The 18123-nt window shown below is 33.9% G+C and overlaps 1 protein-coding gene across 1 annotated transcript; it reads right to left on the bottom strand.

Annotated features, from left to right (window-relative positions):
* Nucleotides 1-502: 502 nt before the first annotated feature.
* On the bottom strand, nucleotides 503-710 carry LOC309835265 (ATP synthase membrane subunit K, mitochondrial-like; the record flags this gene model as incomplete). The annotated part of the gene is made up of 1 exon (XM_082674673.1): nucleotides 503-710. A coding segment is annotated over one exon (171 nt), but the record flags the coding sequence as incomplete, so codon positions are not given.
* Between the last annotated feature and the right edge of the window lie 17413 nt (nucleotides 711-18123).

Consider the following 18123-nt stretch of genomic DNA (forward strand, 5'->3'; position numbering starts at 1 on the left):
GTACTCTTTATTGAATTATGAAGAGGGTGGGAGTTCTGGTCTAAATTACTATGCAAGGTGGAAATGTTCATGTTTGGTCTCTACATTATATCCATAGCATTCCAAAAATAAGATATTTGAAGTCAACCTTATATAAATCTCTCTAAGCCATTTGACAATATTAAAATGGCATTCTGGAACCACACAGTTTTTGGTCCTCGCATTCATTTAAACTTGTCATCCAAACAGGGACTATTTATTGCATGGGGGTGAGGATAACATGAAAACACTGATCAGTGGTGAGATCATGAAATCCATTTTGTCATTATCTACTTTAGCAATCTAATCAAAGTAATATTTTGACAATTCTTATTAGTCTAGATGTGAGCCTCAGCCCCTGCACTCTGCAATCTGTGATTAATTTATGTAGCTACTCAGCTCTATTTACTATTTTTTTCCAGGTCCATAATTTATTGTACAAATTGAGTATCACATGATGAGTTGATATTAGCTTCTTCAGGCATGGGAACTTAACAGATGAAGTACAGCTTAGAATCCGTTTATGTTGCTTTCACAGCTGAAGGTTTTTTAGACCTGAACATAAAGTATAAGACTATCAAAGCAATACTTCTGTATGTGGTCAGTGCACAATTCATTCTCCCCGTAAGAGTGTAAGAGTTGAAATATTTTTTGATACCAGTGAATTTGAACTGGGCATCTGTTTCTGCACCCCGTCATGATTTCAACCTTCCAAAACGCACAGACTCCGCCTCCGGTGTCCTTCAATTTACGTAGCAGCACCTTGGCCCCGCTGGAAGAAGTCCTCCATTTCCTATTAATAACGTGTTTATCATATAACTGTATTCAAGGGCTTAGCCTTTTATCTGATTTATAAACACATTTAATATATTTTGCTGATGCAAATTTTAATGTATTTAATAAAATGGCCTACAAACTTTATTATTAATGTGTAAATTTCATAGATAACTGAGACTTATCTTCTACCTAGGTCATACTCTAAACAGTTTTTAATGTTTTATTTAGATACCTTTAGAATGTTGAATGAAGTGTTTGAAATGAGCCTGAGGCAGCTTAGGTGGCATACATATTTCAAAGGGTAGTTTTGCAATTCTAATTTAGACTCCATGCACAAAGAACCCCCTTTGAAGCCTATTTTTAATGTAGGCCTGGATATACTATGGGTCATGTTTGTCCTCTGAAATAAAAACCATGAACAGGACAAAGTTTACCTGGCTTAATTTTTTTCCCCATAACATCTAAGTTATAGTGAGTTTCTACTCCAACACTCTGAACTTTTCTTGTTTTAATATAAAATTTACTTTCATAGCACTATGCTAGATGCAAGGAAGACAATTTTAAACAACAACAAAATTCTTACCTTTATGCTGTCTTTAAATCAGTGCACAAAGGTAAATGCCAATCAAGTGAGATAGACTCCCAGATTATGTAAAGGATCTAGAACAATAGAGTGTCACAGAGAGGGAAACACCATGGATAGGGAAGAAAGCTAATGGAATTTTAAACACCATGGATGGTGTAGGCTGTCACAGAAATGAAGATAACTAAAGTGGTAATAAAAACATACACAGAATTTTAGTGGTCTTGTAGCATCTAGAAAAACAAGAGTTAAAGTCTTGATCAAGACACCACCACACGACACCACACTATCTTTCTTAACTTACTAAAGTAACTATCCTTTTAGACAACATAAAAGATGTCTGCCTGGATAGCCTTTGATTGTTGAATATATCACAGAAGACAAATCAACTTCATATTCTGATCTCATATTTCTCAGGAAAATGTTTTCTCTTCATTCATTTTCTCAGAAGTTAGGTCTTTTAATAAAATTACCCAGGTTTCCTTCTATTTAGGTTTCTCATTGTACATTACTTCATTGGTTTCTTTTTTTAATTGAAGTATAGTTGACTTATATAATTATATTATTTTCAGGTGTACAACATAGTGTTCAGTATTTTTAAATATTATGTACCATACAAACTTACTATAACATTATGGACTATATTCCTTATGCAGTGCATCACATCACTGTGACTTATTTATTTTATAACTGGTAGTCTGTACCTCTTAATCCCCTTTACCTATTTCAACCATACCCTCCCACCCTAGTCAACCACTAGTTTGTTTTCTGTGTCTGTGAGTCTGTTTCTGTTTGTTTTGTGTTTAAGATTCCACATATAGGCAGAAACATCCAGTATTTGTCTTTTTCTATCTGACTTATTTCATTAAGCATAACACCCTCAAGTTCCATCCATATTGTTGCAAATGGCAAGATTTCATTCTTTTTCATGGTTGAGTAGTATTTCATTGTATAAATGTATACCACATCTTCTTAATCCATTTATCTGTTGATGGACACTTAGGTTGGTTGCATATCTTGGCTACTGCAAATAATGCTGCTATGAACATTGGGGTGCATATATCTTTTAGAATTAGCATTTTCATTTTCTTTAGATAAGTATCCAGGTGTCTAATTTCTGGGTTGTATGGTAGTTCCATTTATAAATTTTTGAGGAAATTTCACACTGTTTTCCATAGTGGCTATATCAATTTACATTCCCACCAACAGTGCAAGAGTTTCCCTTTTCTCCACATCCTTGCAAATACTTGTTATTTGTTGTCTTTTTGATGATAGCCATTCTGACAGGTGTGAAGTGATGTCTCATTGTGGTTTTGATTTGTATTTTTCTGATGATTAGTGACATTGAGTATATTTTCAAGTGCGTGTTGGTCATCTGTACATCTTTGGAAAAATGCCTATTCAGGTCTTCTAGCAATTTTTTAATAGATTGTCTGTTGTTGTTGTTGTTTTGATATTGAGTTGTATGAGTTCTTTGTGTATTTTGGATATTAACCCCTTATTGGAAATATCGTTTGCAAATATCTTCTCCCATTTGTTAGGTAGGCTTTTGTTTTGTTGATGTTTTTCTTTGCTGTGAAAAAGTTTTTTAGTTTGATGTGGTCCCATTTATATTTTTGCTTTTGTTGCCCTTACCTGAGAAGACAGATCCAAAAATATACTGCTAAGACTGATGTCAAAGAGTTTATTGCTTATTTTCTTCTAGGAGTTTTATGGTTTCAGGTCTCACATTTAAGCCTTTCATCTATTTTGAGTTTATTTTGTATGGGGTGTGAAAAAATAGTCCAGTTTTATTCTTTTGCGGGTACCTGTCCAGTTTTCCCAACACCATTTATTGAAGAGACTGTCTTTTTCCTATTGTATATTCTTGCCTCCTTTGTCATAGATTAAATGCCCATATAAGTGTGGGTTCATTTCTGGGCTCTCTCTTCTGTTCTATTGAGATATATATATATATATATATATATATATATATATATAAAATGTTTTTGTGTCAGTACCATACTGTTTTGATTACTATAGGTTTGTAGTATTGTTTGAAGCCAGGGATCTCTAGGTTTTTTTCTTTAGCAAAATTGTATGGCTATTTGGGGTCTTTTCTGGTTCCATTCCGAGTTTAGGATTATTTGTCCTAGTTCTGTGAAAAATGCCATTGGGGTCCTAGTTCATAGGGGTTGCATTGAGTCTTTAGATTGCTTTGGGAGTATGGACATTTTAATGATATTAATTCTTCCAATCCATGAAGATGAAATATCTTTCCAATTATATCTAGTGTCTTCAATTTCTTTCATCACTGTCTTATATTTTTCAGAGTACAGCTCTTTCACCTTCATGGTTAAGTTTATTTCTACATATTTATTATTTTTGATGTGATGATGAATGGGATTGTTTTCTTGATTTCTTTTCTGGTAGTTTATTATTAATGTATAGAAATGCAGCAGATTTCTGTACATTGATTTTATATCCTGCAACTTTACTGAATTTATTTATCATTTCTAAGAATACAGTTTTGGTGGAGTCTTTAGGGTTTTCTACATAGAGTATCATGTCATCTGCGAATAATGACAGTTTTACTTCTGCCATTCCAATATTATGTTGAATAAAAGTTGTGAGAGTGGGTGTCCTTGTCTTATTCCTGATCTTAGAAGAAAAGTTTTCAGCTTTTCACCAGTGATTATAATGTTAGCTTTGTTTGTCATAAATGGACTTTATTATGTTGAGGTATGTTCTTCATATTCCAAGTGACTTGAGAATTTTTATCTTGAATGGATGTTGAATTTTGTCAAAAGCTTTTTCTGCATCTATTGAGATTGTCATGTGATTTTTATCCTTTGTTTTGTTAATATGGTGTATCACATTAATTGATTTGTGGATATTGAACCCTGCAAGGATATTCATCCTTACATCCCTGGAATAAATCCCACTTGATCATGATGTATGATCCTCTTAAGGTATTGCTGAATTCAGTTTGGTAATATTTTGTTGAGGACTTTTGCACCTATATTCATCTGGGATATTCCTTATAATTTACTTTCTTCTTAAAAGTCTTTGTCTAGTTTTGGTATCAGGGTAATGCTGACTTTATAGAATGATTTTGGAAGTTCTCCTCCCACTTCAATTTTTTGTAATTGTTTGAGAAAGGTGTGTACTAACTCCTCTTTAAATGTTTGGTAGAATTCCCCTGTGAATCTGTCTGGCCATGGACTTTTGTTTTTTGGGATTTTTTTGATTACTGATTCAATTTCATTACTAGTCATTGGTGTGTTCAGATTTTCTGTTTCTTCCTGATTCATACTTGGAAGGTTGTATGCTTCTAGAAATTTATCCATTTCTTCTAGGTTGTCTGATTTATTGATATATAGTTGTTGGTAGTATTCTCTTATGATTGTTTGTATTTTGGTGGTGTTGTTTGTAGCTTCTCTTTCATTTCTAATTTTATTTATTTGGGCCCTCTCTTTTTTTCTTGATGAGTCTGGCTAAATGTTTATCAATTTGTTTATCTTTCAAAAAAAACACGTCTTAGGTTCAATTATTTTTTTCTAATTTTTTTTTTGTTCTCTATTTCACTTATTTCTTCTCTGATCTTTACTATTTTCTTCCTTCTACTAACTTTGGGCTTTCCCTAATTCCTTTAGGTGCAAAGTTAGGTTGTTTACTTGATATTTTTCTGGTTTCTTGATGTAGGCCTGTCTTGCTATAAACTTCCTTCTTAAAACTGCTTTTGCTAGGTCTCATAGATTTTCAAAAGTTGTGTTTCTATTTTCATTTGTCTCGGGGTATTTTAAAAATTTCCTCTTCAATTTCTTCATTGACCCATTGGTTTCTTTAGTAAAATGTTACTTAGTCTCCATATAAGTGTTTTTTCCAGTTTTTTTTCCTGTAACTAATTTCTAGTTTTATACTGTTGTGATTGGAAAAGATGATTGATATGATTTAATCTTAAATTCATTGAGATTTATTTTGTGACCTAGCAAATACTATCCTGGAGAATGTTCCATGTGCACTTGGAAATAATGTGTACTCTACTGTTTTTGGATGGAATGTTTTGTAGATATTATTAAGTTCATCAGGCGTAATATGTCATTTAAGGTCAATGTTTCTGTATTGATTTTCTCTCTGGATGATTTATCTGCTGATGTTAGTGGGGTATTAAAGTCCACTTCCATTATTTTATAACTGTCAATTTATCCCTTTATGTCTACTAATATTCTCTTTATAAATTTGGGTGCTCTTATGTTAGGTGCCTATATGTTTACAGATGTTATATTATCTTCTTGGATTGACTCTTTTATCTTTATGTACTGTCTTTCTTTGTCTCTTGTTACAGTCTTTGTTTTAAAATCTATTTTGCTACTCTAACTTTCTTTTCATTTCTGTTTGCATGAGATGTCTTTTTCCTTCCCTTCACTTGCAGTCTGTATGTGTTTTTAGCTTTTGGAGTGAGTCTCTTGTAGGTAGCACATGGATGGGTGTTGCTTTTTATCCATTCAGTCATCTTTTGATTGGAGCATTTAGTCCTTTTATATTTTATGTGATTATTGATAGGTATGTACTTATTGACATTCTGTTACTTGTTTTTTGGTTGCTTTGGTAGTCCTTTTCTTCTTCTTTTAGTTTCTTTTCATGTGCTTTGATGATTTTCTTTACTGTTATGTTTGGGTTCCTTTCTCTTTGTTGCTTTTGTGTGTGTGTGTGTGTGTGTGTGTATATCTATTGTATGTTTTTCATCTGTGGCTATATATATATCTTTGCTTTAAACTGATAGTTGTTTAAGTTCAAAGCTTTACATTTTTACCCCTTCCCCAGGTTCTATGTTCTTGACTTCATATTTAACATCTTTTTGTATATCCCTTAACTACTTATTGTAGTTATCATTGATTTCTTTAGACTTTTGTCTTTTAATCTTCATACTGACTTTTTAAGTTGTTGATCCACTGCCTTTAGTATATAATTGCCTTTACCAGTGAGATTTTTTTCCTTCATATATTTCCTTATTTCTTGTTATGGCCTTTCTTTTTCACTTAAGGAAGATCCTTCAATATTTCTTTTAAGGCCAATTTAGTGGTGACAGACTCTTAGTTTTTGCTTGTCTGGGAAACTCTTTATCTCTCTTTCAATTCTGAATGATAACCTTGCTGTGTAGAGTATCCTTGGGTGTAGGTTTTTTCTTCCTTTCAGCACTGTGAGTATATCATGACATGCATTTCTGACCTTCAAAACTTCTGTTGAAAAAAATCAGCTTATAGCCTTATGGGAGTTTCCTTCTATGTAACTCTTTGTTTTTTTCTTCTTTATATTTAACATTTGCCATTTTAATTATGATATGTCTTACTGTGAGTCTCTTTGGGTTCATGTTGTTTGGGACTCTGTATTTTCTAGATCTGACCTGGATATTTGTTTTCTTCCCCAGGTTAGGGAAGCTTTCAGCCATTATTTCATCAGATAAGTTTTCTGCCTTTTTCTCTCTCTCTTCTCTTCCTGGGACACCTATAATGTGACTGTTAGTATACTTAATGTTGTCTCTGGGGTCCCTTAAAATATTTTAATTTTTTAGACTCTTTTTTTTTTTTTGTCTGTTCTGATTGAATGATTTCCACTATTCTGTTTTCTTGGTTACTTATGTGTTCTTCTTTATCATCTAATCTGTTGTTGATTTCTTCTAATGTATTTTTAATTTCAGTTATTGTATCCTTCAGCTCTGATTGGTTCTTTTTTTTGTTTTTCTTTTTCTAATTCTTTGTTAAGTTCTCACTGTGTTTCTCTATTCTGCTGAGGTCAGGGAGTATTTTTATGACTGTTGCTTTGAACTCTTTATCAAGTAAATTACTTAACTCTGTTTCATTAGGGTTTTTTTGGTGAGGGTTGTCTTGTTCTCTTGTTTGGGTACATAGTCCTCTCCTCAATTTGTTTGGCTTTCCATGTCTCTCTATGTATTAGGTGAAACAGTTATCTATTTGGGTATTGGAGGTGTGTCCTTATGTGGGAGCATCCTTACAGAGACTGTGTGCCTGATGGTTTGACAGAGGGCTGGAGCTGAAGTGAGCATGGGGTGTGGCTTCTCCCTGGTGTATTGGAAGCTGTCTCCTTGGTGGGGTTAGGGGGCTGGAGCTGGAGCCCAGTGCAGGCCAGGGTTTCTCCTGGGGAATGTTCGAAGCAACCGCCTTGTTGGGGGTGAGCTGGAGCCAGAGGGGCTAGAGCTGGAGACTAGTGCATGACAAGACTTCTCCTGAGTTTTTTTTTTAGGGCTGCTGTTTTGTGGGAGGTTTGGAGCCAGAGCAGGCTGTGGGCTGGGGGGCTGTGCTGGGACCATCTGGAAGGCCAGCTAGAATACCAGGTGCTTTTAAATCTGCTGCCTCTGTGCTAAGATGTGGAGTGAGTATTTTTGTGTGAATGTCCTTTAAGAGCAGCCTAGTATTTTTTTTTTTTTTTCTTTTTTCCTACAGCCCTCTGGCTCTTCTAGTCATAAACCCTGCTTGTTTCAAAGCCAGTTAAGGGGGTTCATCTTCCTGGTGCCAGTACCCTTGTCTTGGGTACCCAATATGGGGTTCAAAACCCTTGCTCATTAGGTAGGACCTCTAAGTTTGGGATATCTCCTCCCACTTGTGGCTTTCCCACCAAGGACACGTGTCCTGACTAGATCACTTTTTTCTCCTCCAACTTGCTTTGATGTGTTTTTTTTTTTTTTTCTTTATATACTTGACTGTAGAAAAGCTGTTCTGCTAGTCTTCAGGTCTTTCTCACAGAAAGTTGTTCTATATGTATTTGTAATTTTGTTGTGTTCATGAGAGGAGGTGAACTCGGGGTCTTCCTACTCTGCCTTCTTGATCTTGCCTCCAAATGGGAGTTCTTGTATAAAGTCGTTGAGTATAAGTTTAGACAGCCTACACCCTTTTCTCAGTTCAGGTACTCATTGGAAAAGACAAGTTCCAAGACCAGCTTGGGAAAACAATCAAACACTGAAATTGTAACATGTGATACATAGCCTGGTGTTAGCAGCCCTTTGTCCCCTCAGAAACATGTGTTAGGGAAGATGCTAGCATTCTTTGTATTATATGCACGCATGCTTCTGAGGTCATTTTCTTATCTCTTATTAGAACATTTAGCAATATATAATCATGTTATCTTGAACAGTATGAAAGGAAAATTTTTAAAAAACCTAAATACCAGGAAAAGTGTAGAAATTAATTTGTATGCTAAGTGATTGGGTTCCTGGACTTTGTGCCTGGAAAAGAGGTTGGATTACAAAAGCAAAGAATGGAAGTATCATTGAGAAAAAACAATATTTTAAAATAGCTTTGACAAAGCTTCTGATACAGAATTTGAACAGAATTTATTATATATCCTAATTCTAAACCACAGTATCAACTTCCTCTTTGGGTTAACTCAGTTATGACTGATTAACTCTGAACTGAAAATTAAATAATCAATATTAAGTAGATTATAAAAAGGTTGCTAAGGAAATGGAACTACTATTTGGTTGAGGATCTATAATATGCCAAATATTTTATGTATTACTTTAAAACATCTCGGAGGGAAGAAATTATTATCACCTTCACTCTTTAGATAAGAACAACTTCCCAGTTTAGAGCTATTAAGTGATAGTGGTGAGGTTGATTTGAACCCATAAGTTCCTGACTCTACACAAACATTAGCATTTTTATAATAAATTAAAAATTAAATAAATATTTCTCAATTACCTTTTCAACATACTATATGGTCATAAGGGCTGTTAAAGCAAAAGAAAAATATCTGATATTTTCTTACAGCTGTCATGTAAAAGGTAGAGGGAATTTGGTGGTCTTAGTTAACATGAGTCAGACCATAAGAAAGAGCAGGAGAGAATAAAATGGAAAGGTCCTCACTCAGCCCTCTTCCTTCTTCTGAGGGCTGTTACCTCAGTAAAGGAGATTTCTGATTTCTCTGTAGACATTACAGGAAAGTTAAAAAAAGCTGGAAAATAAAGTCTGAGTTAGGACATGGAGAAACTCTTAACCTGTATAAACATAGTTGTGTTCATTACTCTTACCAGTTCTTAATTATTTTTTTTAATTTCAAAAGTAGAAGTAATGTTCATTTTATATCATGAAACAAAGAAAATGTTTTAAAGAAAAATGTAAAATATCTCCCCTCAACCCTTTTTAATATTAATAGCTTCATGGTATCTCCCCAGACTCGTATCCATACACATATATGAGGCTTATTGATCTTTTTAAAAGTGTGATAATAACTTTGGCTCATAATTTTCTTATTTAAAATATATCATGGTCATCTTTCCAAACTAAGATAAACTTCTAAGTAATTCTCTTTTAATAACTGCATTAACAACCTCAATATGATCATAACCATAATCTACATAACTGCTCCCCCATTGAGAGACATTCTGATTATTTCCAGTTATCTTGATATTACAATTAATGCTGTAATATTTTGCAAGTACTGGTGCTTTTGTTTTAATAGGCTAGGTTTTCAAAAGTTACTAATAGATTACATATATTTTTTAGTTTTGATGTATAGTCAGATTGCTTTTTGTATCAGTTAGGCTCCAGCATGAAACATTGACATATTAAAATCATCAAATTTGATAAAAGTTTAATAAAAGGACCAGTTATAAAAGAGTGGACAGGATTTAGGGAGAACACCAGGCATGGTTCAATTCTCTAGTGCTAGTAACACTGAGGAATTACCACTTGTAGATCAGAAGGCTCTAGAGGCAGAATGTGTGAAGAGGGTTGCCCCACAGGAGTTGCAACCTTCCTTGAGAGATGCAGTCAGGCAGTGGAGATCCTGACATTAGGGAGTTGATGAAATACATACTATGACCTCAGCCTTCTTCCTCATTCTCGTCTTCTGCTGAATCCCCTAACTGGCAGAATAAAACCAAGAAATTCAAGGGACAGAGATCCTATTAATGTAATTTCTGCAGGTAACTTCCCCAAAAGCTCAAAGAAGAATGGGGAAAAGTTTGAGAATGGACCAAGAGGAAGGAATGGAAAATATCCTTCACAGCACTCATCTCAAATACTTTACCATTGATCTTTCCCTTTGTCCAAGTAAAATGATTGTGTTTCTGCCACAGAGATCACAAGAATCCTTTCAATTACCATGTCAATGTGGGGTGAAATCAGTTAAGGAACTGATATCCAGGATCTCATTAAGAAGATATCCAGCATCTCATTAAAAATAAAAACCCAAAAAACATATATGTTACAGAAATTCATACCCCCTCAGTCTCTGCATTTTATAATTTTTTAATATCCCAATCTGATGGAAAAATTGAAATCTTTTTTTACAAAATTTTGCAATTACCTTTATTTTGTTGAGTTGAACATATTTTCGAGTGTTTATTGGCTATTTAGATTTCCTTACTTGTGAATTGCCTATTCATATCCTTTGCCAACTTTTTCTACTATATCAGTAAATAAAAAACCTCTTTAAATATTAAGCATTCATTCACTTATTCATTCATTCAATACATATACATTGAATGTCCACTATGTGACAGGTTTTATTCTAGGCAGTGGAATCCAGTGAACAAAATAGGCAAAAATGCCTGCCTTCATGAAAATCATATTCTAGAGATGAGAGACATAAATTAGTACAACATATAGTATATTAGAAGGTGAAACATAAGCAGGAGGGAGGAGGCAAAGTGAAGGTGATTTTTGGAAATGCTATTTTAAATGGAATAGTCAAAAAATGTTCTAGAGAAAATGTAGCTAAGCAAAGATCCAAGGATCTAAGCTAGGGAATGATGTCTGTACTTTGTAAAGAACATTCCAGAGAAAAGAACAAGCACAAATTCCCTTTGGTGAGCATTTCTGACTGATGGTTGAACTGTTGGGAAGGCTGTGTGGTTGGAGCCCAATGACAAAGAGTGAGAAAGTAGAAAATGAGATCAGGGAGCCTATGGTAGTAGAAGACTAATAAATAATTGAGGGCCCAGGGAGCCATTATAGGAATTTTATTTTTTATTCTGAGTGAAATGGGAAGTCATTAGAAAGATCTGAGCTGAAGAGTGACAAGACCTAACTCATTTTAAAGAATCATTCTGGCTTCCAAATTGATGTTTGGCCAGATAGGGAGGAGATTTGGTAAAGGCAGAACCAAGAAGATAACTTTGGAGACTACTTCAGTAATCCAGGAGAGAAATGATAGTGAACTGAGGTGGCAGTAGAGGATAAAACAATGGTTGAATTCTGGGTATATTCTGAAAGTAGAGCAGATAAGGAGATGTTGAAGTTTTAGATGTTGCATTTAAATTTGATTGTTGGTTTAAGGATCAGAGGTCTTGTTAATAGCAGGATAAGTTTGAGATACCTACCATCCATCCCAGATGGGGTCACAGTTGGATGTAGAAGTCTGGAGTATCTTGGGGAGATAGCAGCTGGGGATATTGTCACTTGTATAGGAAATGTGTTTAAATTATTTTTTCACAATCTTGCATTTGCCTTTTGACATTTTTTCCATTCTTTCTGATGTCGTTGCTATTTTTTTTTGTCTCTGTTCCTTTGTTCTGTTTCCTATTTGCTTAGCAAAATCTCTAACAGCAGTAGTTTATAAATACAGTTATTTATTTTTTTCTTCCAATCATACTTAAGGTTAGAGAAAAACCATAACACTTTATAAACTTTATAATTTTGTATAATCTTAATCCAGTTGAAACATATTTTAAAATATAGTATAAATGGAGTATTATGTATTTTTAAAACTGAATATAGATCACCTTTACAAAGTTCTGTGTTTTATAAAGACTGTTATCAATTATAACAAACCAGTTATTTTATATCATGGGGATTTTTATAATTTGTCTGCAAAATGATTTTGACTTACATCATGTTTGCATCTAGGGGTTTAAAAAATATTGAGTTCATTGAATAGCCATTAATGAATTATTGATGATGAAGCAAGATTTAAGTCTTGTTTTGTTTTTTTTTTAAATAAACTAAATTTTAAAAATAGTAGGGGGAAAAAAGGCCACCAGCATAATTTAGCATTCTCAACAAACTTTTTTAAACTTCTTTCATATTCTCAGAAACCTATTACAAAAGCTGAAAGACCAGTGCTATTTATAGCAAGGGGTTATAATATTTTTATTTGTAGAATAAAAAACAAAGTCTGCTTGGCCACAATAATTCATTAGCATACTGATCTCCTTAATTTCTACATTATATATATATGTATATATATATATATATACTTTTTTATTTATTTACATTTTCATTTATTTTTAAATTATAATATTTGTCTTGATTTTCTTTACATTTTCATTTTTTTAAGTTGTAATATTTGTCTTGATTTTCTTTACATTTTCATTTTTTTTAAGTTGTAATATTTGTCTTGATTTTCTTTACATTTTCATTTTTTTAAGTTGTAATATTTGTCTTGATTTTATTTGTTTCAGTAGTTTCTTAATTTTGAAGATATCAAGTCAAAGTTGTTGAGATTTGGCCATGAGATGGCCTTTGGAGAGTAATATAAAAATAATTTGATCATAATAGTGAATGAAACCTGAATTTAGAACAATAATAACAAAATTCCAGGAAAGAATGGGAAGGGTGGGAAATGAAACAGAAGAATATGCACATTTCTGAAGTTTGGAAATTATTTCAAAAGAAAGAAAAATATTAATCATGCAGTAACTGTTTAATCTTTAAGCCATGATTCTTTGGGGCTGCTATTTTCACTTCCAAATTAAAGAATGAATTTGGAAGGCTCACAAAAGAACTAAATGCATTTACAATCAAAGTATTTCACAGCTTAATGGAAACTTACAAATACAATCCATACACCATATTTTATGACACAAGCCCCAAAAGATTTTTAAGAAACTTGACCACAGGTTTGACTTCAGTGTTATTTGAAGCTATCTTCAGATATTAGTGAGTAAAATAGCATGTTGAGAAAAATAATGTGTGAAAGTAAATTAAAAATTAGCTAAGTATTTTACATGACCTAATTATTTTTTCTCTCGTAGACCAGCCATTAAGGGTCAAGATGCTCAAGGATTAAGTGAGTAAGAATGACCCAGGCCAACTCTCTTATTCTTCATCTCCTCTTGTAAGGTGCAGTAAAGTCACTGAGTATATGGACACTGCTTTCTGGGAAAGCACTTGAAATACATTTTAATTTGTAAATTCAAACACAACCATAAACTCAGTTCATTCTGTTTTGGGCTGCACATCACTTCTGCCAAGAGCTGCTCTGTGTGCTACCAGATAAATAAACATTTCTTACTTGGGGCAGAACTCTGAAGCCAGATTAGACAGAGGCTAAGCACTCTTGAATGATAATTTAAGAGTAAATAAGACTCATTTATTTGTTTAAGAGTAATAAGTCTCTTATTTATGGTAAATTATTAGCAAAATTTATCTTTTCAACTTGAATAGTTTAAAATATAATATTCAAATAGTAACATTATCATAAACACATCTAAGATATTCTCAGACTTCATCAACAATGCATTCAGACAGTGAATAGAAGACAGTATTTTTTATCCAACCAAGCCAGAGTGAGTGTTTCTCTAGCTGCTTGGGTTCCCCAGTTTTGCTTTGATCTGAGTGACTAACTTCCAATGCATTTTAAAGAGGTGGCTGATAGGTTCTTACATCACTAGCATGACTAATCAATAAATCAATAACAGAAAATTCATTCTTCTTTACGTTTTAACCAACTTTATGACCAAGTCAAAGAAATAAATGGAGTTGGGAGTGTAGGGTTCCAACCCAGTAGATTGAAGTGCAGCTGCAGAACAACTGCCCTATCTGGAAGCTTTCATGAGACAAGTTGAATTTAAGTTAATTTTTTAAAATTAAAAATTCTGTTCCTCCCCAACATCAGTCACTCCATTCAGGAAGGTTGCACAAGTCTCTTAGATAGCCTCATCCACCAGAAGGCAGACAGCAGAAGCAAGAAGAACTACAATCCTGCAGCCTGTGGAACCAAAACCACAATCACAAAGATAGGCAAAAAGAAAAGGCAGAGGACTATGTACCACCTGGAGGAACAAGATAAAACCCCAGAAAAACAACTAAAGGAAGTGGAGATAGGCTACCTTCCAGAAAAATAACTCAGAATAATGATAGTGAAGATGATCCAGGACCTCAGAAAAAAAATGAAGGCAAAGATAAAGAAGATGCAAGAAATGTTTAACAAAGACCTAGAAGAATTAAACAACAAACACCTAGAAGAATTAAAGAACAAACAAACAGAGATGATCAATACAATAACTGAAGTGAAAAATGCACTAGAAGGAATCAATAGCAGAATAACTGAAACAGAAGAATGGATAAGTGGCCTGAAGACAGAACGGTGGAATTCACTGCAGTGGAACAGAATAAAGAAAAAAAGCAATGAAAACAGCCTAAGAGACCTCTGGGATAATAATAAATGCACCAACATTCACATTACAGGGGTTACAGAAGGAGAAGAGAGAGAAAAAGGACTCGAGAAATAATTTGAAGAGATTAGAGTCAAAAACTTCCCTAACATGGGAAATGAAATAACCACCAAGTCCAGGAAGTTTAGAGAGCCTCAGGCAAAATAAACCCAAGGAGAAACACACAGAGACACATAGTAATCAAACTGACAAGAATTAAAGACAAAGAAAAATTAAAAGCAACAAGGGAAAAACAACAAATAATATACAAGGGAACTCCCATAAGGTTAACAGCTGATTTCTCAGCATAAACTCTACAAGCCAGAAGAGAGTGGCACAATATATTAAAAGTTATGAAAGGGAAGAACCTACAACAAAGATTACTCTACCTGGAAAAGATCACATTCAGATTTGACAGAGAAATCAAAAGCATTACAGACAAGCAAAAGCTAACAGAATTCAGCACCACCAAACCACCTCTACAACAAATGCTAAAGGAACTTCTCTAAATGGAAACACAGAGATGAAAAGGACCTACAAAAGCAAACCTAAAACAATTAAGAAAATGGTAATAGGAACATAATATTGATAATTACCTTAAAGGTGAATGGATTAAATATTCCAACCAAAAGACACAAGCTTGCTGAATGGATACAAAAACAAGACCCACATATATGTTGTCTAAAAGAAACCCACTCTGAAGTGGGTCTCTAGGTCTGAACCTAGGAAAACATACAGACTAAAAGTGAAAGGATGGAAAAAAATATTGCATGCAATTGGAAATCAAAAGAAAACTGTAGTAGCAATTCTCATATCAGATAAAATAGACTTTAAAATAAAGAATGTTACAAGGGAAAATGAAGAATGCTAAATAATGATCAAGGAAAGAAGATATAACAATTATAAATATATTTGAGGTTCTCCACCATAGGAGCACCTCAGTACATAAGGCAAATGCTAACAACTATAAAAGAGGAAATCGACGGTAACACAATAATGGTGTGGGACTTTAACACCTCAATTACACCAATGGACAGATCACCCAGACAGAAAATTAATAAGGAAACACAAGCTTTAAATGACACAATAGACCAGATAGATTTTTTTTATTTTATTTGTTTATTTATTTATTTTTTGTGGTACATGGGCCTCTCACTGTTGTGGCCTCTCCCATTGCAGAGCACAGGCTCCAGACGCACAGGTTCAGCGGCCATGGCTCATGGGCCCAGCTGCTCTGTAGCATGTGGGGTCTTCCTGGACCGGGGCATGAATCCGTGTCCCCTGCATCTGCAGGTGGACTCTCAACCACTGCGCCACCAGGGAACCCAGACCAGATAGATTTAATTGATATTTATAGGACATTACACCCCAAAACAGCACATTACACTTTCTTCTCAAGTGCACATGGAATATTCTCCAGGATAGATCACATCTTGGGTCACAAATCAAGCCTTGGTAAATTTATGAAAATTGAAATCATATCAAGTATCATTTCCAACCACAACACTATGAGACTAAAAATCAATTATGGGGGAAAAAAACATAAAAATCTACAAACACATAGAGGCTAAACAATACATTACAAAATAACCAAGAGGTCACTGGAGAAATCAAAGAAGAAATCAAAAAATACCTAGAGACAAATGACAAGGAAAACATGATGATCCAAAACCTATTAGATGCAGCAAAGGAGTTCAAAGAGAGAAGTTTACAGCAATACAATCCAACCTTAAGAAACACGAAAAATCTCAAATAAATAATCTAACCTTACACCTAAAGGAACTAGAGAAAGAAAAACAAACAAGACACAAAGTTATTAGAAGGAAGGAAATCATAAAGATCAGAGAAGAAATAAATGCAATAAAAACAAAGAAAACAATAGCAAAGATCTATAAAACTAAAAGCTGGTTTTTTGAGAAGATAAACAAAATTGATAAACCTCTAGCCAGACTCATCAAGAAAAAGAGGGAGAGGACTCAAGTCAATAAAATTAGAAATGAAAAAGGAGAAGTTACAACAGACACTGCAGAAATTCACAACATCATAAGAGACTACCACAAGCAACTCTATGCCAACAAAATGGACAACCTGGAAGAAATGGACAAATTCTTAGAAAGGTGTAGCCTTCCAAGACTGAACCAGGAAGAAATAGAAAATATGAACAGACCAATCACAAGTAATGAAATTGAAACTATGATTAAAAATCTTCCAACAAATAAAAGTCCTGGTCCAGATAGCTTCACAGGTGACTTCTATCAAACATTTAGAGAAGAGCTAACACCGATCCTTCACATACTCTTCCAAAAAATTGAAGATGAAAGAACACTCCCAAACTCATTCTACAAGGCCACCATTACCCTGATACCAAAACCAGACAAAGATGCTACAAAAAAAGAAAATTACAGACCAATATCACTGATGAATATACATGCAAAAATCCTCAACAGAATGCTAGCAAACAAAATCCAGCAACATTAAAATGATCACACACCACAATCAAGTGGGATTTATCCCAGGGATGCAAGGATTATTCAATATATGAAAACCAATCAATGTGATACACTATATTAAGAAACTGAATAATAAAAACCATATGATCATCTCAATAGATGCAGAAAAGCTTTTGACAAAACTCAACACCCATTTATGATGAAAACTCTCCAGAAAGTGGGCACAGAGGGAACATACCTCAACATAACAAAGGCCATATATGACAAACCCACAGTAAACATCATTCTCAATGGTGAAAAACTGAAAGCATTTTCTCTAAGATCAGGAACAAGACAATGATGTCCATTCTCACCACTATTATTCAACATAATTTTGGAAGTCCTGGCCATGGCAATCAGAGAAGAAAAAGAAATAAAAGGAATACAAATTGGAAAAGAAGCAGTAGAACTGTCACTGTTTGCAGATGACATGATATTATACATAGATAATCCTAGAAGATGCCACGAGAAAACAACTAGAGCTAATCCGTGAATTTGGTAAAGTTGCAGGATGCAAAATGAATGCACAGAAAACTCTTGCATTCCTATAAACTAACAATGAAAGATCAGAAAGAGAAATTAAGGAAACAATCCCATTCACCATTGCAAAAAAATGAATAAAATACCTAGGAATAAACCTACCTAAAGAGGTAAAAGACCTGTACTCAGAAAACTATAAGACATTGATGAAAGAAATCAAAGGTGACACAGACAGATGGAAAGATGGAAGATTTGGATTGGAAGAATCAATGTTGTGAAAATGACTATACTACCGAAAGCAATCTACAGATTCCATGCCATCCCTATCAAATTACCAATGGCATTTTTTTACAGAACTAAAACAAAAAATCTTAAAATTTGCATGGAGACAAAAAAGACCC

Source organism: Grampus griseus, assembly GCF_964374135.1.
Source record: "Grampus griseus genome assembly, chromosome: 17".
In the NCBI taxonomy this organism is placed as follows: Eukaryota; Metazoa; Chordata; class Mammalia; order Artiodactyla; family Delphinidae; genus Grampus; species Grampus griseus.